At 41.7% G+C, this 22709-nt stretch overlaps 2 protein-coding genes across 5 annotated transcripts in view; both read right to left on the bottom strand.

Moving 5' to 3' along the window:
* Positions 1008–16812, bottom strand: SFT2D2 (SFT2 domain containing 2). 4 transcript variants are annotated; one of them, XM_021399530.1, is made up of 10 exons: positions 16603–16809; positions 16275–16361; positions 15999–16084; positions 14857–14938; positions 11273–11308; positions 11094–11152; positions 10346–10375; positions 9622–9724; positions 5029–5084; positions 1059–1144 (listed from the first exon to the last, which is right to left on the bottom strand). In XM_021399530.1, the coding sequence occupies exons 1-8, from the start codon at positions 16663–16665 to the stop codon at positions 9685–9687; spliced, it is 483 nt and encodes a 160-aa protein (XP_021255205.1). In that variant the 5' UTR covers positions 16666–16809; the 3' UTR covers positions 1059–1144; positions 5029–5084; positions 9622–9684. The 4 variants fall into 4 exon arrangements, with proteins under 4 accessions (XP_021255196.1, XP_021255224.1, XP_021255205.1 ...); XM_021399521.1 differs by lacking the exon at positions 9622–9724 and having other exon boundaries at positions 1008–1144; positions 16603–16812; XM_021399549.1 differs by lacking the exons at positions 5029–5084; positions 9622–9724 and having other exon boundaries at positions 1011–1144; positions 16603–16812.
* The window catches only part of TIPRL (TOR signaling pathway regulator), an 8883-nt gene continuing 3217 nt past the window's right edge, over positions 17044–22709 (bottom strand). Inside the window, exons 3-7 of the mRNA XM_021399624.1 lie at positions 22486–22585; positions 21443–21574; positions 20930–21025; positions 20147–20209; positions 17044–19158 (exon numbers count right to left, since the gene is read on the bottom strand). Of these exons, the coding sequence (XP_021255299.1) occupies positions 19006–19158; positions 20147–20209; positions 20930–21025; positions 21443–21574; positions 22486–22585 (544 nt within the window). The 3' untranslated portion in view covers positions 17044–19005. The remainder of the gene's footprint in view (positions 19159–20146; positions 20210–20929; positions 21026–21442; positions 21575–22485; positions 22586–22709) is intronic.

Raw genomic sequence — 22709 nt, forward strand, 5'->3', positions numbered from 1 at the left:
ACAGTTTTTTGTGCCTGCAGGAGAGGCACAAAGGCATTTTCTTTGTAGTACCATATTAAAACTTGCATGCTCCACACAATAAAATGCACTTTGAGATACCAAAAGTAAGTTACACTTGGTTGCTTTCAGTTATCACTTAAGGTGCCTGATGCTTGAAAATTTTCTCACAGAAAAAAAGAAAAATATCTCTTAGAATACTTTATTTTCACACAGTTTTAATTTTAAATTTGTAACTTTGTTATCATAGCTCAAGATACCTGCAACCTCACTGTTTTCCAAAAAGAGTAGTTACCTGTGGTTGGCTAATGGGCACAGGCCAACCACTGGTTTTGAGCATGGGGAAGGGTATTTCAGCTGTAAGAGTTCAGGCTCTAAGAGCCATACGTGATGCATGCAGCAGTATATCCACAAGGTGCATCTCTCCACTGATGTATCTTTACAGCCTAGAATTAGCCAAAGAAATAACAAATTTGCATGCATGCAAGAAAAGTCATCAGCTTAATATAACCAGGCCACAGATTTTACTCTAAAATACACATCCAGTTCCATATGAATCCCATCTCATGCACTGGTCTTCATTACATCATACACTGTCTCTGCTTTACATACAGACAGTTGCCATGAGGAGGGGATACAGGAGAGAAACCAAACCAGTAGATTCAGAGAGTTAACCAAAAGATTAAGTCAAACCAATAGATTCACAAAGTTAATTGCTTATTGTTAACTTCTCATTTCTAGAAAATATAAGGGTGGAAATCTTTACTACAAAAAATTAGCCTGTTTTAGGAGAAGAGACATCCTTTAAATTTATGTCTCCTTTGTTCACCTAAATAACAATCTTGAATACTTCCCAGACATCCCTTCTCCCTCCTACCTTCTTCAGAGATGAATTTTTCAAAGTCTACAGAAGCTGAAAATGAGACACAAATGGATTAACATCACTGGGTACTCCTGGGACACTAAGACTAACCCATTCTCAGGTATCAGATGGGTTGTTTCTTAGCTGGAAGCTTCCCCATATTAGACATTTGAAGAAAAAGGTAACTGCACTTACCAAGTAACGTAGTGACAAGGTGACTGACAATCATTGCCACTGAAAGAAGGACAGCACATGACTTACCCTTCCTGCACTTGTCTTCTGTAGCTGCGCAATTAAATAAGAAGATGAGTAAGGATGTCCAAGGAAGTAGGAAGTGTTCATACCAAACATGTAACATTGAAAACTTTCTCTGAAACCCCATGGAGAGAGCTGGGCACTTCTGACCAGGAAGCTGTCATCTTGTGGCTCGCAGCCACCCAGAACTAACCCCTTCTAGGCAAAACTGCAAGTGCAACACTTAGACCCATCTCTAGTCGTGTCCAGGATTTACAAGTAAGAATTTAGTGACTCGTATTTTTAACTGTAGCAACAAGGTCTGGAATCAGCACTGACAGAACAGTCCCGCAACACTTACTGAAACTTATTTACCAAGTTCCAGCAGTAAAAAGCAAGTTGATGTTTTTGACTTTCTAATCAAAATCATTCTAAAACCCATTCCTACCACCAGCTGGTGAGATACAGCAGAAGAAAAAAAATAGAAAAAAGGTAATTAAAGAGGCCTTCCACGCCATGACACTGGATAGCTGTGTTTTGGCCTTTAGGCGCACGTTTCCAAAATAAGCCAAACCTTCACGATGCGATGAATCACAGAGAACAAGACTCACACTTTCCATCTCCAGAGCTCTCAGTGGAGCACTCAAACAACCAACGCCCCTGAACATTTAGTCCCAACAACACAGGGAAACGTAACCTCTGTCACCATGACACTCCCAGGAAATCAACACCTATTGACGACCAAGGAATAATTAAGAGAGGATAAAAAGGCAGCTGCTTTCCCTCTGTTTTTAATCATGGATCCAGCCCCTTAAGAGATTGCTGGGTTATAAGAGATTTAGAGAAGATTAGCCTTTTCATTAATGCCGGGGTGGTGGAGAGGACAGTTTCAATAACTTCAGCCAGGTATGTTTTTAGCAGTTATTCAGTCAGCCTGCTCAAGTAGCACCTCCCTGCCCGCTGTTATAATCAACATCAGCTCAGAAAGCATGGGAAACTTTCCAGAGCTATTTTTCTTCTTTCTTAAAAAAGAAAATAATAATAGTAAAAAATCCTGATCTAGTCAGGCTGGTGAGAAACGTAAGTGTATTTAAAAAAAGTAATACTGTTTGCAGTTTTGGGCATCGCAAGACAAGAAGGACATAAAACCATTAGAGAGAGTCCAAAGGAAGACGATGAGGATTGTGAAGGGTCTGGAGGGGAAGGTGCGACAGCGACAGGGCCCAAGGGAACGGCATGGAGCTGTGTCAGGGGAGGGGCAGCTGGGGGTTAGGGACAGGTTCTGCACCAGAGGGCGGTGGGCATGGAACAGGCCGCCCAGGGAAGTGGGCACGGCCCCAAGTGCCAGAGTTCAGTAAGTGTCTGGACAGCACTCTCAGAGACGGGGCTTGAATTTTGGGTGGTGCTGTGTGGAACCAGGATCTGAACGTGATGATCCTTGTAGGTCCCTTCCAACTCAGGATATACTGTGATTCTAATAATAATTACACTTGGTTGAAATACTTGATTCTCTCAAATGTAACAAGACTTTCACCTCCTATTACACACAACTAGAAAACACAAGAGTAAATACTCATGACAAAATAATTTGTTTTCACCCCACATATTTGGAAGTGACATCCCTTCAGAGCTGCACTGAAATCATGTTGGCCAGCCTATTCTTCCAATGTACCATTTTTCAGCCACATCAGTGTAATTCCTCGTTTCTGCAGAGATTTTATATCACAAACTCTCAGGAATAACCTCTCCTAGAGATGCCACATGGGAACCTGAGAAAAACTTAAAAGGGTTTCAAATAGGCAAACTTAAAATAGCAATTGCAGTGATCAACAGCTTAGATATTCTATTCCATCACTCGAATTCATCTGAAGCTTTCTTCAGAGACAAAGAGAGAAAACAGAGGTTTTTGCTCCCTTCAGGATTTTCTACAGCTCAGGATGGATGGGCGTTTACAGTCCTTTAACCCGTGGATACTGCAACCAATCCTGAGCTCAACATGAAAGGCACAAGTAAGCAAAGAGAAAAAATTCCAGATGTGTGCATCCATAAAATATTCTCTCTCATAAATCAGACCTTGTGGAGGGAGAAGGGGAAAGGATAGATATTAGGTGTGTATGGCAGCCTTCCAGTATTCTCATCATTAGATTCAAATCCAGCAAGGATGACTTTGCCCCAAAATTTAGAAGCGTGATTCAGTGCTAGATGATGTAGCACAATCCATAAACTCTTTTGGAGTGTTTCTAAGTAGCAAAGGCATCAACAGAATAATTTTTGGAGAAGCTGATAATTCATTGTCCATTGACTTCAAGTCAAGACTTTTTAATCATTCCAGTGGTTAACAGCTCAGTGTAAGAACAATGTGACAAAGCTCAACAGCCTGTTACCATAGAATCATGGTTTGGGTTAGAAGGGACCTTCAAGATCATCTACTTCCAACCCCCTGCTGTAGGCAGGGACACCTCCCTCTAGACCAGGTTGCTCAAAGCCCCAGCCAGCCTGGCCTTGAATGCCTCCAGGGAAGGGGCATCCACAGCCTCTTTGGGCAACCTGTTCCAGTGTCTCACCACCCTCACAGTAAAGAATTTCTTCCTAACATCCAGTCTAAATCTGCCCTCTTAGAGTTTAAAGCCATTTCCCCTCATCTTGTTGCTACCAGCCCTTATAAAAAGTCATAGAATGGCCTGGGTTGAAAAGGACCTCAAAGATCATCAAGTTTCAAACCCCTGCTGTGTGCAGGGTTGCCAACCACAAGACCAGGCTGCCCAGAGCCACATCCAGCCTGGCCTTGAATGCCTCCAAGGATGGGGCATCCACAGCCTCCTTGGGCAACCTGTTCCAGTGCGTCACCACACTCTGAGTGAAAAACTTCCTCCTAATATCTAACCTAAACCTCCCCTTGTCTCAGTTTAAAAACATTCCCCCTTGTCCTATTGCTATCCACCCTCATGAACAATCATTCCCTCTCCTGTTCATACGCTCCCTTCAAGTATTGAAAGGCCACAGTGAGGTCTTCCCGGAGCCTTCTCCTCTACAAAGTCCCTCCCCAGCTTTCCAGCAGGCCCTCTTCAGGTATTGGAAGGCTGCTATAAGGTCTCCTTGGAGCCTTCTCTTCTCCAGGCTGAAGAGGCCCAGCTCTCTCAGCCTGTCCTCATAGTGGGGGTATGCTCAAGCCCTCTGATCATCTTCATGACCCTCCTCCGGACCTGCTCCAACAGCTCCATGTTATGCAGGTTGAAATAGGAGAGAAAACAAAGCTCTAAACATTTCAAGAAAGGATTTATTGCACTTGTAGGTTTAGATTCACACTCATAGCTGTTTTGATGATAAAGTTATATGAAACTCTCCTGGTTCCTCTAAGCTCTTTTCAAAAAGATAAAACACTAGGGTCCAGTGTTGGAGAACGGTAGGTCTCTTACATTAAAAATATATATAAAAAAATTGGACCTTCCTGTGCAGAAATTTCAGTGCATTCATCTTTGAGACACAGTTTTCTTAGAAGACCAAAACTGAAAACACAACATCTCCCAGACACAAGAAAAATTTAACATATTGGAAAGCAGGCCAGTGCAAAGCCCAGTACATTGGTAAGGAAAATTAAAATCACAGCAAGTTTTGGATGCGTGTTGCACACCAACTGAAACTGACGTGCTGAGAGTTTGGTTTTACTTTTTCTTTAGGAAAAAGTCATTACCTCTACCCCTACTTTTGACATGTGTATTTCTAAATCGTTGTTTGTTTGTTTTTTTTTTAATTGCAGTGTACATCTTTATTCAGAATGCATATATTTTACAAAGAAAAGCCAGAAATACGACTCTAATAATTTTTGCTGACAGAATAGAATGAGGAATTATTTGCTCTGTAGCACTGACTAAATCAATAATTTGCTGGCAAAATTACGTTGACACTTGAGGTTAAAAAAATAATATCACCCCCACCTCACCAGCAATTCCAACATCGTCCGGAGTCATGATCATTAAAATCTTCAAATAAACTGCAAGAATAATTTGTTTAATGCAATTACAACTTTATTGAAGAAAAAAAAACCACTCATAAGTGAGGGCTTCATTACAGAAAAAGTTCTGAAAAAAGATATTTATCAAAGTAGAAATCAAACAGTGCAAATACACAGAAGAACAACAACAAAGAGAATTAGTAACAATATAAAACATTGTGGTGAAATTCTGAGAGGTTAGTTTTTATTTTACAAAACAATTCCCACCGTTGTTAAAAATTTTTGTGTTGTCAAAAGACAGCGAGGCACACATTTTTAAGTAAATATGCCATTTTTGTGCTTTCTGTCCCACACGGTCAGTATTTGCTATGGTTGTAAACATCAATAGTTAAGACAGATGTGTTCTTAAATGTCATTCTCCTCCTCAGTTTTGAAAGTCTACAATAGCAACAGTCATCTCATCTTCATTAACATGATTAAGTACCAAAACAGAGTAAGAACCATCTTCATAAACTCAACAAATGCTCTTTCAATCTCTTAGTACACAGCAAAAGCATACAACCTTCAAGGATCCATGTTTTTCCACCATGCAGTTTCCTGAACATGACCTACAGACTGCACGTAAGCAACAGTGCTCTGAGCCTCCAAGTGTATTACAGGCACAGCTCTCATCTATGCACAAGTTACAACCAATCCAGGCCTGTCTTCCTGCACCTTGCTGGAAGCCGTCCCATAGAAATGACTCCCTTCTCTCCCAAAATTGCATATTACGTATCTGAACAAAGCCTAATGAATTCTATTTTTTTTTTAAATGTGGTTTCTTAAAATCCTTTAAAATCTGTTCAGAAATTTCTTCCTTGGGTTTTCCAACAGCTCATGGGCAGTCTTACTACAGCAAATACTAAGCAAGATCACATTGCTCACATCAGCACAGTAGAACCATCTCAGATAGCATCAGCATTCACAATCAACTTCATCATACCAACCAGAGCAAAACCCTGGAGTGATGAAAAAATCCCATGTTTTCATGTTCAAAATCTCAGTGATATGGGAACTAACACCCATCATCACCGAGACTTCCATTTCTACTGTATCTGGAAAGTCAGCTGATCCCAGATAGGCACATTTCATGCTAAGGCTGCTTGGTTACAGTTACGAGTACTGCAAAAACAAACAAACAAACAAAAAAACAAAAACAAAAACAAAAAAAAAACACAAACCCAAAGCGAATGGGCAAGTTGACCAACAGTGAGGCTTTCAAGAAGCACTTTCTGGCAGAACACCAAACTCTACCGAGATGGGCACCCAACATCATGAAATTTTCTTTAGGAAGTCAGCCTTGAGTTAAGTGCTGTAGGCAACTGAGCAAGGCCTTTATTAAGGAAGGAGCCTGATGATTTAAAACACAAATCTCTCTCTGAACTAGAGTGCACACGGCAAACATTCCTGCCTTGAAGGACATTATGATAGAAAGCTAGAGGGCTTTAAAAAAGTCCACCATGCTTCCTAGTAAGCAGATAACCAAAGCTGATGAAATCACCTCTAAACATACAGAAGTCTTAATGACAAAAATGGTATAATCTAATTCAGATTGAAACCGGTCAAGAGGGGATGCTCATATATTAGTTTACCTCTCAATCATATACATCATTTTAACAACAAGATAGAAGAATCTTCCAATGCTAAACTTGGCAATAGCCTGTATACAACTGCATATGTAAGAATCTACAGTGTTTTGCTATGATAGAGAGGAACTATCTTTAAATCAAAACTGCTTGTAGATGAAGTGACAAACCCTGAGTAGTTTTCACATATTGGCAAGAATACAGTGAATCTCTGTTACCACCTGACCTTCACAAGAACAGAATACAACACCAGAAGGCAACATAAATCCTAGTGGCAATACGGTGATCACCTATGTCTTTTCCATCTCCTTTTGAGGTCCCTCCCCTTATGGGCACTATTGTTAAGCCTTGTGTGCTATGCAGTCAAATAAACCTTTGTTCATCTCTATTACTGAATCAAACGTGGCTATGGAACCAGAATTACAGCTTTAAACAGGTGTGCGTGAATCCATTCAAGTTTACCATCTCTTGACAGAGAAAGAAACAGTTCCAGAGTCTAAATTTCCTACTTTTAAGTGGCTGTGCTCACAACACTAAAAGGTCCCACTTAGCTGTAATACACAAGCTGAAAAAGCAGTATGCAACATACCTGAATCTGGTGTTTTTACAATGAAAATGCTAGAGAGTCATGGTACTACAGCCCTGCAAAAGCTAGTCAAGAAGTAAGCAGAAGGCTTTTTCTCTTGCTAATCTGAACAATAAAAAAAAAAAAAGAAAGAAACACAGAAGTAAAATTCCATTATGTGAACGGCTGATAGGCCTGGAATGATTATACAAATTAACAGAACTTTCCCAGATAGAGGAAGGAAAAATACCATACACTATACTTGTAGAGTTCTCCGGAAACACCCAGAGATATTAAAACTAAGCAAACACTGGGATGTGAAAGGTATTAGAGTTGTATTTCAACTGGTCTTTTACAAAGGAATTCTGTACATATTATCCAAGCCCTAATAAAAGACTAAAATGGGCCCTTTGGCAGATGTACATTAAGTTTTGAACCTACTCCCTCATCAAAAAAAAAAAAGTCTTACATCCATTTAGATAGAGTCAGGGAAAAAAAAATGCATAGGTATTCTTTAATTCTCAGTCTCTCTTGGGCCTTTAACTAATTCTTTATTTAAAAAAAAAGTAATAGCCAATCTAGTGATTTCAACACTAACTTCCAAATCCTGTGGAAAGAAAAAAAAAAAAGCAGTGGGAAATAGCACTTGAGAAAGTCATCCCAGAGAACTGATTCATCCCAACATGCCACATTTTCAAGAAGGCATTTTCTGTTCAAATGGCTTTGTAAGAGTACCTCTAGCCAGCTGGAAAACAGAGAAAGCCTGTTGAAGTTCCCCTTTTATACCATCCTCAAAACATACCTTTTTGTTTTTAGAGAGGATCCTCACGGGGAGTTGTTACTGTGTTTTATAAATTATCAGAAGGACACTTAATGTTTAGAGTTAATTCTGCTTCTAACAACTTTCTGGGAACCACAGAATTATTCTGCTTCACTGTGGGCTTGTACTTTATCACTGAACAGACCCAGGCTTTTGCTGCACCAAAGTCTTTGTGGCGCAAGTCAAGGACATGCTTGTTATGCAAATACAATGCAGTTAGATGGCTAAATTCTATGTAGATGAGGAAAGGAGATTCAGATCATATTAAAGTTCACTTGATAATGACCTTCACAGCCATCAGTTCCAGCAAGACAGCTTGCTAATAGGAAAGGCAAGAACAGTTAAACAGTATCCAACACAGCAGAAGCAGGAACCTGCATTCAGGTATTAAACAAGTGACTCCTGAATGGTTTGGGAGTAAATGATTATACATAGCTCAGAAGATTAAAAGAATGGACAATGGCCTTGGAATCTGGATACTGACCACTCAGTGTATGAAGCTGGCAGCGAGACTGTTGCATGATTCCTTTGGTTAAAACAAAACAAAACAATAGAAAGCTGTACTTCCTTCTCAGAGCAGAAGAAATTCACTAGTGCAGAAGAGAGTTTTAGGAGAAATGAAATTGATTTCACTTACAAAAAACACATGCTGAAGTTTTAATTTATTCACATGTTCAAAAGAAAATGTCTTTTCCTGCCCTGGTCTTGCTTAAACACCAGCCCGCTTCCACCTAATCAACAGGGACTTTGTCCTTTGAGAAAGGACATAAACAAGTTCTGCCGCAGCTTACCAGTCATTCCCTCGGCTTCACATTGCTCCTGTGCTACAGCTGGGGACTCATTTCAAGTGATAACCTGGTTTCCTGGCTTGTACATATTGCCATCAGCTGGAGACAGGGCAAAGAACTCATTCCCGGCAACTAAAAAATTTGATTAACCTAATTTTGCAAGTGCTTCTCTTACAGGAACAAGTCTTTGCAGACAAAAATGTCCCTTCCATGTATTTTAAGAAAACACTGTCAACTTAAACTGAAAATGACTTCTTTCATTAAAAAAAAAAAATCAAGCATTTCATAAGTACTCTAAAACAGCCCTTTCATTTGGAATTAAGCCTTTTGAACATACCATGAACCTAAAATTTTGCAAGAGAGGCAGAAAAAGAACACCAATATTCCATTATCCAATGTAAACAGTGCAAAGATTAAGTGATGTAAGGCCACTACAAGAGTTCTCAGGAAGAAATCAGCTAGCAACAGATTTCTTCTTCAACAAAGGAATCCTCTAGACTGGCATGGTCCCATCAGAATCAAGGTCTCCATTTTACGGACTTCACGTGTTACTTTGTTAATTTTGCAAAAACAAATAATTTTATGTGAAAATCATCATCATAACCGAGTCTGGGTGTCAGCCCAGCTCTTCTGTGGGTCTGAACTTCATTTGGTCACGTGAGCACTCTGCCCTACGGGCACCGAGAACACACAATTGCATACACTGCATTTAACACAAGGAGCCTCTAACAACCAGCCGAAAGGCACACGTTTAGGACAGAAGTAGCAAAATACATACACAGTGATCTTAACATAGTTCTGCTATGCTTCCTAGAACTTTGTGACGCATCCAGCTTTCCTCTCAGGACAGACAGACAGACACACATTTCTTCACAGCATCCCTATGGGCAGGAGAAAGAAAAAAAGCAGTCACCTTGGTTAGCTGCTGGATGACTCACTGCACGCTGGTGTGGCACCACCAACATTCCTGCCTTTAGAGATCAGCTGACCAGCTGTTAATTGTGCTTACACGGCTGGCAGGACTGCATTACAGACAAGCAGGTCTGCTCACCCCATAGCCACCCAGCTGCAATGGAAATGGCACACATAGGCCCATCGTGAGGAAGAGCAGAGCTGACAAAGCAGCACAAACTGTGCTCCAATGCTGCTCACAGCAGAGGGAGCAGCAAAGAAAAAAAAAATCGGTACACAGAAGAATACACTTGTCCAGTAGTACTCCGGACCAACATTTAGGCATTCTCAAGGCACACGTTAAATTTAGCATATGGTCTGCACACTTCCATATTTTTATAGGAAGCCTTCTCACTTTGTTACACTTCAGTTGTGTTCCCCCTCACTAGAGAAGATGCTTAGTCCCATTTTTAAGCAACCAGAAGTATTTCCTCCCCTTAAAACACTGCCATGGAAAAGCTTAAAGCCACACATTACAATGCTCCCATAAAGTAATCTTCGGTACCACGAAATCTCAAGATGACAAGATGTAAGGGAGCAGAGAAACTTACCTTGCAAATGGTATGAAGGAAATGCTGTACCTAAGAAGGAACATTGTAAAGGTTACTCTTGTCAGATTATACTGGAGTCACAAAAGGCATAACTGAGCTGTTCTAAACAGGCCTGCAAGATACACAACTGAAGTGAAGCTCTGACTTGGCAAGCAAGAGGAAGGAGCATCCTTGCAAGTAATCTTAGCTCAGCTACACTGCCAAAGGGCAAAATCAGAGGGCACACTGCAGAGGCATGCGAAACAGCATTCCTGCTCCAAGCAGCCCTCATGCTCCAACACCTACAGGGAGATAAGATGGCTTTTGAGGGCTGGGCAAACCTCCCTACCCACTCCTGTACTAATTCAATGGCATTATACAGAGAATACAGTCACTTAAAGAAAGCTGATGCTTAACTTGATTGGCACAACTGGGTCATCTGACTTAACAAGATCAGAGTCTCCAAAAACAGAATACTAAACAGTATGCATCAAATTGATTAAAAGACAAAAGAAAAGACAGTTTTACCTCAAGCTCACAGAAATTAAACACATTCAAAAGGAACCTCTCCCAGAAGTGGAAGGAGAGAACAAAGAGCAGCAATACGTCACCTCTTCACAGATGCAGTCTTGCATCTAGGGAAATGGCAGGGTACAAAATTTTCCTTCCCTTTAATGCATACAAGCTCAAATTCCCCTCACAATCCAGTTATTTACTTTCTGTTACACCGAACGCCAAGTGAGGTGCAGGCACAGGGGAGATCACTTACCATGCCAAGGCAAAAAACTGTAAGATACAGAAAAGGAGCGCGAGTCCTTCCTTATGCCACTGAGGGAGAAGGGCAGGGGGAAGGGGAGGAAACACAGCAGCCAATGAGACAACCATGCAAGAATCTCATTTTTAAAATATACTCCAGTTACATCTACGTACAGGACTTCGAGTACTCACCCAAAAAGCAGAACACAGTGTTAGTATGAGACACAACTGGAAGAAAAAACAAACAATTCCTATTAAGCATACAAGCAACTCTCCAGTTTTCATAGACATTCTAACATCACAGTGGTTTCCTCCACAGAGACAGATAACATAATTTCATAGTTTTCTCCAATGTGGCATAAGAGTTCCCTTTACTTAAAACACTCGTACTACTGTGTTCTTGCAGCAATGAGAAAACCCCAGCCTGATATCTCCAGAGAACATGTTCATATCTGCAAAGGAATGAGAGCAGGAGATTCCCACACTCGTACAACACCAGCACGTTCCTGCTTCTCCTCACGCACTCCTCAGTGGAGCAGGCACTCACTGCATTTCAGCTTTTAGCATAAGTAAGACTTGTCAGTTAAGACTCTGTTTCTTCTGCCTCAGCACACGCCACATTTCCTGTTGATTCTTAAGGCCACTACCGTGTTGAAACTAGAGGTAATTACTGAATTAATAGAATCACAGAATTGTTTTGAGTTGGAAGGGACCCCTAAAGGTTATCTAGTCCAACTTCCCTTCAATGAACAAGGACACCTACAGCAAGATCAAGTTGCTCAGAGCCCCATCCAGCCCAACCTTGAATGTATCCAAGGACACAACCACCTCTCTGGGCAACTTATTCTAGTGCCTCACCACCCCCATCATAAAAACTCTGTCCTTATATCCAAACTGAATCTCACTTCTTTTAAGTTTGAAACCACTTCCCCTTGTCCTATCACCACAGACCCTCCAAGAGTCTGTCCCCTTCTTTCTTACAGCCCCCTTTAGACACTGAGAGGCTGCTCTCAGGTCTTCTCCAGGCTGAACAGCCCCAGCTCTCTCAGCCTGTCCTCACAGGGGAGGTGTTCCATCCCTTGGATCATTTTTGTGGCTCTCCTCTGGACGCACTGCAACAGGTCCATGTCTCTTCTGTACTGAGGACTCCACATCTGGATGCAGTACTCCAGGTGAGGTCTCACCAGCACAGAGCAGAGGGGCAGGATCACCTCCTTCCACCTACTGGCCATGCTGCTTTTGATGCAGTCCAGGATACAGTTGGCTTTCTGGGCTGTGAAGACACACTGCTGGCTCATGTCCAACTTGCCATTCACCAGTACGCCCAGGTCCTTTCCAGCAGGGCTGTGTTCTGTCCTTACATGCTCAAGCTTGTGGGAAATACACTGAGTGGGGGTTGCCTCAACCCAGGTGCAAGACCTTGCACTTGGATTTGTTGAGCTACATGAGGTTCACCTGAGCCCTCTGCTCAAGCCTGTCTAGGGCTCACTGCATGATATCCCTTCCCTCAGGCATGTTGACCACACCACACAGCTTGGTGTCATCTGCAAACTTGCTGACGGTGCACTCAATCCCACTGTTGATGTCATTAATGAAGATGTTAAAGAGCACTGGTCCCAGTACTGACCCCTGAGGGACACCACTTGTCAATGATCTCTATCTGGACATTGAGCCATTGACCACCACTCTCTGAGTAGGGTCTCACAACCACAACCAGTTCCTCATCCATCAAACAGTCCACCCATCAAATCCGTATCTTTCCAATTCCAGACTGAAGGATGATGTCATGGGGTACAGTGTCAAAGGCTCTTACTAAAGTCCAGACAGATGACATCAGTGGCTTTTCCCTTGTCCATTGATGCAGAGATACCACCATAAAAAGCAACCACGTTGGTGAGGCAGGATCTGCCCTTGGTGAAGCCTTGCTGACTATCCCGTATCACCTCCCTCTCTTCCACATGCCTTAGCATAGCTGCCAGGGAGATCTGCTCTATTATCCTCCCTGGCACTGAGGTGAGGCTGACAGATCGATAGTTCCCTGGGTCATCCTTTCCACTCTTCTTAAAAATCCTGATCAGTTAAAGCCACAACACACTTTCAAGCCCTTTCAGGTATTGCTTTCTAACACCCCCGTTTAACACACAGCCCACCACAGCCATTCAAACAGGCACTGCCTTCTTTTTACATCGCTACATTGTGTCTTTGGGAATTGGTAGTCCATTTTGGATTATCTCCTGTTTCAGTATTAGCTTTTATAAAAGATGCTTTCCAATTCAAGTTTTCATTTTCGAATTAAGACATGGGAGCTTATTTAGCTATGGCAAATGCTGATAATTCACCTTTCTTCAGCAGACTGACTTAGATACTGGCGATGCACACCTATTAGTGTGCTACTAGAGACTGTAACGTGCACTTTTCCACTTGAGTAAAAATAAAAAAAAAACAGATGTAGTAGCACATATGCAAGACAGCAGCATATGCATTGCCAAAGACTCCATCTCACACACTCCACACCTCAACCGTGATTACTAGTATCAAACGTAGTTTTCCCATTATGTTTTAAGGTGATGATTTGTATGTTGGTCTACATCCTGGATCATACACCTAATGCCTCTTTTTATTCCACTGGGCATTCCAGACATACTCCTGACTCTAAGCACCCTGATGGCACACACAAATGCACCGCACAGTGGCTTCCTGGCTGCTGCTGATCTGTGAGCATACACAGTCACCATCCTAAGCTGCACGTGCTGCTTGTAGCCTCATGGTTGTTTAAACGCAAACCACAAAGCACAGATATCAAGTGAACGCTCTGAAGGCATTCACACTGAAAAATGGGAGGACAGTTTTCATGCAAGGTAAACTACCTTCTCGATTTTAGACTCTCCAAGAGAAAGTATGAGAGCTTAAAAAACCTAAAAGCACTTTGAACAAGAGAAAGTCTTAGAATTACCAGCAACTCTTCCCCGCAATAGAAAATTGTCCACAATTCCCATCTTCAGAAGATGAAAACAACTGGAAGGGCTGACTTCAGCTGAATGCTGCATTTGCAATTTCATTGTGCCACATGAGTTTCAAAACCAGCAGCTATCAGCCAACTCGGATGACATTATTTTTAACGCAAGATCACCACAGCACAGAGATTCCATTCCCCTTTGCTGTCAGAAATGAGTATTTTATCAGGGTGGAAATACCAGCATCACTTGTTAGAGCAAATCATATGGAGTATATAAAGAAATACAAAATTATGAAAGATAGGACACATCTAGTAAGTTCCACGGTGCAACTTTTAAGAAACTAGTTTCCTGCCTTTCATCTTTAAGCAACAAGAAAACACCATGTCATGACCTCAAGCACCCTAAAAACATTTGTGCAGGACTTGCATGCAGCAGCTACAGATACTTAATGCTTATTTAGCATTACAGTCGGACTTAGGTTCAGTACTTTCTTACAGCAAGGTGCTGGTGCTACACACACCTTGTCACCACACTGTACAGGATGAAGAAAAAACTCCACCCACAACACATCCTGAGACATAGATCACCCTACAAGGAAGGACTCAATATTCAGGCGCTGGAACGGGCTGCCCAGGGAGGTGTTTGAGTCACCGTCCCTGCAGGTGTTTAAGGAACTTTTAGATGCTATACTAAGGGATGTGGTTTAGTGGGGAAATACTGGTGGTAGATGGACAGTTGGACTGGATGACTTTAGAGGTCTTTTCCAGCATTAGTGATTCTGTGATTCTAAGAGTTAAAACTGATTCCTTTGATACTTACTAGCATAACAATAGTAGCGATCAATCGGGTAGGCTCAAACATCCTTTTCAATTGCTTCATTGGTCCCATAAGAAACAGAGTGCTGTGAAACACAAAAACAAAACAAGACGAACACCTAAGATGTGAAAGGCAAAAGTGAAACCAAGCCAGGTTCCTGACGAAGGGCGCTTATTTTGTAAACTTGTCTGCTGCCACATGGGGTTCCAGGACACCACGTTGTTATGATAATCAGTGCATAACAAAAGAAATGGGATATACAGTGAGACAAGATCCATCCCTGCTCTCTTTTGTCTAAGCTATTTGCTCTGTAGCTTTGCTTTAATCATAACTGAACGATTGTGACTAAGCCTAGCAGAACTCTCAGGCTGAAGCACAGGTCAAGGTCAGCTGCAGTCGGACCATTCCAACAGATGCTTTTAACCCTCTCTTCAAAACTGGCAGCCACAGAGGCTGCACAGATTGCTAGGTAATTCATCTCTGTTCCTCTGACAAAGGGCTGTTCTCATGCCTGCATCTGTTCCCTGAACCCCACTTAGAGCACTGAGGGCTCATACTGCACGTATTAAACAAGGTGAAAGTTTTATTTAAGGCTGTATTGCTATTGAATGTGTTATTTCTCAGACAAAGCTGTTGTACTATTTCCAATTCCATTCCCTGTGCTTTCTAATACCTTGTTAATCTTCCTCAGCCACAGGAGACTGTGTTTTCATGCAGCAGAGCTGTGTTTCAGGCACCTTTACAACACATGTGAAAGGTTATAAGACAGCCCTATTGTAAAAAGGCAGTGGTGTTCGCTAACACAAAGCTCACAAACACACATTGCTGTTATCAAAGGCAAATGGCAAAGAATTATTTTTATCCCGAGGGGTGAAAAACACACCCCAAAAACTAAAACCCGCAATGCGTGACTTTGAGCCTTTGGTGTGGTGTTTTGTTGTTTTCTTCACAGATGAATTAAAATAAACCTCTTCACAGTACTTTATTTGATGGTACCGCTATAGAGGTGCTGTTCTTAGAGATTTAGTAAAAAGAGAACAACCTCCAGAAGCAAATGTTCACACACAAACACGCTGGTTTTTACTACTTGCACACCTGCTCCAGTTTGTCATCTTTATTAGGGAACTAGTGTAAAAGATTGTTACCTTCCAATCGATGCAATGTTCCCCAACGTGTAAAACGCCGCAAAGAGAATCAGCCCTTTCCTTGGTACCCAGAGCAGACAACTACCCTAAAAAGGAAAACAGAATGAGGAAAGCGCACGTACTAGCATTCTTGTTAATGATTAGCGCGCTGTATCTAACTGGAAGTAAGTCTGGTGTTCTCAGAGACCCAGAAACCTCAACCAGGGTACGAATCTTGGCGGGCCCTTCCCAGCTCAGCGCAATCAGTGATCCTACAGTTTGGCACATAGCGCTTACCAAGACGGAGAACACGCATCCCAACGCAAAGCACGCGATGAAGCCTTTCACTCGGGTGCCCCAACCCAATGAAGTTGCGTCGATAACCTAGAAACGAGGTGGCAGGAGGCGCGCGTTACTGCTGGTAGTTACCAATACAACCCTGCCACGCACCGCTCACCCCCTGAGCTTCCCGGGGGCTGCAGCTCGAAGGGTCGCCGGCTGGCAGCAGCGGCCCGGCGGCGCAGAGGCCCGGCCCAGCCCACCGCCCCACGCCGAGGAGCGGCCCGGGGCCTTCCCCGAGGCGGCGGCCCCCGGAGGGCGGCAGGTGCCGGCAGCGGGGCGTTACCTCCGACAGAGCACCGGGCTCCTCCGCGTCCCGGCCGCTCAGCACCCGCTTCAGCTTGTCCATTCCGCCCGCGACGCGGCCGGACGGCTCTTCCCCTCCGCGCCGGGAACTACGAGCCCCAGCAGGCACCGCGCCGCCGCGGCTACCTGCGCCCGGCAGGTACGGGAGGGCCGGGACCACGCGGGGCCTGCCGGGGGGTGTAGTCCGCGGGGCGGGGCGCGGCCTAGCCCCGCCGCCAGGGCGGCTGTCGGAGGCGGGGAGCGGCCCCGGGCCGCTCGCTTTTCTGACGGCTTCCGCCAGCCGCTGGGGGCAGAGAAGGGTGCCCCGGGGGCGGGAAACGGCGGAGCCCCCGGCCCTGCGGCCCTTCCCAGCTGCCCCGGGCACAGCATCACGTGTCATTACTTCAGTTTATTTTGCTCAGATAAGAACAGAACTATAAAATGTCAGGTATATTTTATTTATTAACATACAAGAAAGAATATAAATTGCCGTATGTTCAACTTGCTACAAAACAGCTGGAGAATCACCCCACGCCCTCCTCCCATAATTACATACCCAAAGTAGTACTTTTCTCAGGCAAAGTTGTACCAGAGAGCTTATCTTACTGCTTCATGCTCATCTGTGCGGTGTAACAGAGGCAGGAAGAGCGTTCTACGTTTTACTTTGTGGTAACTGACTTTCTAAACATGTTCTCGTGATTTCTCCAATCTCTGTGTTCCACTTAAATGCACAGCACCCAAAACAAATGGATATCATAGCTATATATTCAGGATTCAAGTCCATTGAAGACAACTGCATCAACTGGTCACAAGTCTGTAAGTATGATGGACGAGGTAAAATACACGATATCAATTACACATGCAGAGCACCCTTTTCAACACCAGGTGTCAGTTCTGTGAGTCCCCCCCAGACGAGCTCAGTGGAGCTTAGTATTAGTGTCACTGAGTAAACCCAAATCATAATTTTCATTAATGAATGCCGATGTAGTTTCCTTCATGTTAGCACAACGTCAGTTCTCTATCACTGCCAGCTCTGACTTCAAATTGTGCTTTTGTAAGCCTGTAAGGCATGTAAAATAGTAAAGTCTTAGAGGAAAAGTGCCCTGATTTACTCCTACCGGCAAAGTATTTCTTCACGCCTTTGTTGTTCCCTTCCTTTTCATTCTCTGCTCGTATCCCTCTACCACTGGAGGGGACTTCAATAATATTCTCTTTCCAGATGAATTTGCATCACTTTCACTCTGCATTCATTTACAGCCAGATAACACTTTGTCCCGACACTACAACCTTTGGAAACAAGTGCAGTCACTTAAATAGTAGTGCACTTCTTATAAAAAACATCAGCACTGTCTTTAAATGAAAACCACTTCTCAAAAGACGTGCTTAATAGAAACAACCCACTCTAAAACTTGTTTGAAGACACACAGTGTAGAATATGAAGATTTTTAACTAAAACTGTCCAGGACATCAGAATCTGCACATTCTTATCTGCCCCTGTCTTAAAGCAAAAGGCCTGGATTTTGCTGCAGTCCTTAGCTTCTTGCACTTCACTGAATGTAAACAGCAAACTTAGACAAGTCTGTTTATCTCCCCCAATCTTAGCCCAGACTGTCAATGTAATTTAAGATTTCCAAAAGCAACAGAATTATTTAAAGTTTAATCCACAAAATGTGAAGTTAGAATAGTGACTGCACCTGTGATCACACTTCTATTGATATTAGAACTTTTTTTTTTTTTTAATAAACCAAAATTATGCATCTGGAATACATGCTAGCATCCTTTTGAAGCTACATAAGCTCCTCTTTCTCAAATTGCAAATACCAGCATCCTGTAGGGATCTACGACAATAAATGTCCTTTCTCCCCACCCAAGTAACTTGATGGGTTATCAGCTTGCAGTAGGAGAAGCCAAGCAAAACGTATCACTTAGGACTGAAAGCCCCAAACATATGTAGAGGAATTGTATTTATTAATTTTTACTGTAATTATTCTCCATAAAAATAAAATTATGCCAATTTTATGACCAATATTGCTGCTTCAGACACCAAGTGACTAACAAAATCTTCATGGAAGCGTTTGCATTGGCGGGCCCAGGCAATAGTCCTGCCTCAGTGGTGAAATGAAGAGAACCCAGACTCTTTAATTGTGAAAGTCCTTCTCCAGTGCCACTGAAGACTGTAATTTACCACCACTCTATCATTAACTCCAGATACAGATTTAAGAGAAACAAACAAAAAGGATAGAACACACATCAGCAAAACCTTGTTGAAATGAGTTCTGTTTTCTTTTAGGGCTACAGAAAAATAGCCAAATTCTTTATTCCACTAGTAGTGAAACTGTACCCCCCAGTAATGCCTACACGATCACACCATCTCCAGTCTAATTCAGTCCATATAAAGTCACATTTATTTTGACTTAACACACGTGGTTTCCAGTGGTGCCTCCGGTTTATTAGATTCTGATGTCCCTGGGAATTCTAGTTTTTCACATATTGTCTCCTTTATGGGTAGATACTGAGAGATCTCATTAGGCTCCGTGAACAGAGAAGGCGGCACATGCTAAGAAGCAAAAAAGTTAAATGAAATGAGTGAACAAAAAGGAAAAAATAAAAAAAAAAAAAGGATTCCAAAAACCACAACCTGTATGTCAGATACTTCTAACATGCAAGGAGTTATACTGCCACTTCAATTAGTTCGGACTTCAGAAATCTTTTCTCCTTTACCTACTGAAGCCGATCTAGGGAACAGAAAAGCCATATGCATTTTCTCTCTATCATAACAGACAGTAATTAAACAGCTTAGATCACCACTTTGAAGTATGAGGTTAAAATGAAACCTAGATCAACTACTTGTATTTCAGAAACCGCCAAACTATCAAAAAGATCACACCCGATTTAATTGCCTTGATTAGGGATCACATATTGTTGAAAAATGTGAAATTATCCCTTTCCTTAAGGAGAAAATGATTGTGCAAAAATATTCCCTCAGAACTGTAGTATCATATAGTCACGTTCTACAGATGAAGAAAAAAATGGAGCAAAGTACCTAAGATCACATATTGGGGAAAGAATAAAAAGTCAACATTACAACTGCAAACGTGCCACAAGTGATTCTGAGCTATTGCTCGGGTTTTAAGATGAGCTATTAAAATTATTCTGAGGAAAAAACAAACGAATCTGCACAAGCAAACAGGTTTTGACTTCTAGTACTAGTGTGTGCATACAGCCAGCGCTGAAATTTAACATTACAGGAAGCTGACTACCCGACTTTGTGACTGAACAGTTCTAAAATAACAACAGAAACACCTGTTAACTCAAAAGTAGAAATGTTAACCCAATCCCATATATTGTAATGTGGTCACTGAATTCATCTACGAAGGCCAATCTGCCCTGAAATCCCTAAAACAGGAACCGCACACGCAGAAGGACCTTCCCCCTGCTTAGATTACAAACCATTCAAAAGAACTCCTGACAGACAGGGTTTTCTTTGTGGACCATAAAAGAATTTTAAAAAACAGACAAGGAAAAAAACATTAAAAATGTAATACCTTTAAACTTGATATTTTGCTTTCTCTCGACGTATATTCTCGCAACATATAAGCCTTGTCAGACTAATGGGAAAAAAATTACAAAAATTTATTACAAAATTATCAGCGTGCAAAATGAGCATTGTAAAAATACTGAATTTAGCGAACATTTGAATGTGACTGACCACAGATCTTCAGTGGAAGCGTGCATTCAAACTCACAAAGACAAAGCATGGTGTCTTTTCCAACAGTCACCTTTTTGCACGCATACGAAAAGACAGAAACAACTTGAAAATCTATGACCAAATGTGTTTGCCAATCTTCTCTCAGAACTCCTACATCAGTTCATTATCAGTTAGACAGAATAAGAAAATCTGCTATGTTCTGTCTTATTTATGGGCTACTTGAACTCAGCACAGCATAGATAGTTCTTTGCAAAGTTAAACTTGCAGTCATAATACTGGTCAAGCCAAAAAAACCACACCCAACCCCGTAACAATAATATCACACCATTTACTGTTGTCTATTTTTTGTCTTGTACTGCCTCTCTAATCTGTGTCTGTCAAATATATTTAAACTGTCACTGAGCATAAGCTATAGGTTACTCTGCTCACATAATACCTAGCACTTGGTTGCTACTTCAGCACCACCGTAATAACAAAATAAACTTGAAAGTTAGGTTTGGGTAATCTCTATGCCCCAAAGCATCAGTATTAAAGTAAAGGAATATCAGCAGGCCTTCTCTAAAAGTAATACTGCAAGTGAGCATCTGTAAATTGTTCATAATGGTGAATGAGGGCTTACCTCATGGTGAAGCCTCGTATCGTTCATCCTGATAAGTACTCCATCAACTCGCAAGAAAAACCTCAACAGCACAAAAAAGCTGGAAGGCATAACTCTCTGGAAACATAAAGATGTTCCATTCAGCATATTACAAAGTTTTACTTTAGCTATGCACTTACTTGCACCAGAAATTCACAATGAAAGACTGTACAAGGGAGCTTTCAGTAGTAAAATTCCAAACTTGGGCTGGCAACACACTAGCACTATCACTGGCCACCAGAGCAGGCTGATTCTAAAGAGCATAGGGGTGCAGAAAGGAAGACGGACAAGCAACTGACAAGCTCCCTAAAGCAAGTGACAAAAAGATTGCAAGATAAGAGTTTTCAATAAGACTAATCGTAGGAGCAAGAATAGAGAAATTTTCATTTTAAACTTTAAACCTCAGATGGAATAAAATGCAAAGAATTAACTACATCACGCGTACATCAGCTAGCTGGGCCACCGAGCCTCTTGTATTCACCTCTCAGTACTCACTATTTTTACACTCAAACTTGACACTCCATGATCATGAAGTTCGTCTTCAAACAGAAGTACTTCTTCAAAAAACATAATTTGTTCCCTGGCTTTCAATTTCTCTGTATTTATATGTTCTGTCGTAGGAACAACCTAAAGAAAAAGATGAATAGTTAGTATACTAATTTACTGCCAAACTGCATAAAGTTTGTCCTGATCTTAAAAATCCTCCATTTGCTAGCTTTCTGAAGAAAAGCTTTTAGAGCACTACGCTTAGGACATCCAAAATTCTAAGAGGAAAAGTTAAAATTGAAGCCAGCGTTTCCAAAAGGAAACACTGATCAAAGCAAGAGCTAAGAATGGAAAGTTCTAAATAAACTGTCATCTGAGTACAAGTTTTGTAGCCTTAAGCTGCAAGCTGAATTTGAAAACATTCAGAGATGCCTCATGCTTAACACACAATTGAGACATTCTGGGTTGCAAACAGTATTCCACGCAATTGGCATTTCTAGCCAACTGCAAACCCTGAATTCCAATAAAGCCCTCCCACAGAGATCAAATACCTAGAGTTTTTCCATCTTGCTCTATATGTGCTCATACATTTCTGCTGCCTAAAGACTGTGGACCAACAAGACAGCTTACTCTCATGCTGCACATTTGATTCCAGAGTAACTCTTGTGATCTGTAACCAACACAATCCTAGTGAAGTAATTAGATTATCTGCTTAGTAGCAGGCAATCTGTATACAGCAATGAGAAGCAGGAACTTCAGCCTTGTTTTAAAATAAATAAAGACAAGGGAGGGCCTGTCAGCTAAATATGAGAAATTACTGTTGCAAAACAACAACAAAAAACAAACCACCAAACCTGAAGTTATTTTAATAAGCCATGATTTAAGAGAATATGATGAGAAACATAACAAACTCAAGGTATACTTTGCAGTCAGAAACAAAGAACCATGCAAAGTTTTATAAAAGCCTACTGACAGGTTCAAAAAAAGAAAAAGTATTTTGTGTTTGACTGAAACAACGTGTAATCAGCATGCAACAAGGGAAAAATGCTGACCTTTAGCGTTGCAGTATCTCCCAGCAATGTTCCTTTGTAGTCAGTTGTATAAGTCCAATCATATGGCTTGACAACTTCCTTAGTGTGCTCAGTCTCGCTCCTCAAGAAGTGAAAAAGAATACAGCACACTTTGTAGTAATGATTAAAAACTTACAACCTCACATAAAGGTTATATATTATGATTTCCACACTTGTGTCCTAACTATTCAAGAAAAACAGCAGGA

Source organism: Numida meleagris, chromosome 1 (genome assembly GCF_002078875.1).
Source record: "Numida meleagris isolate 19003 breed g44 Domestic line chromosome 1, NumMel1.0, whole genome shotgun sequence".
In the NCBI taxonomy this organism is placed as follows: Eukaryota; Metazoa; Chordata; class Aves; order Galliformes; family Numididae; genus Numida; species Numida meleagris.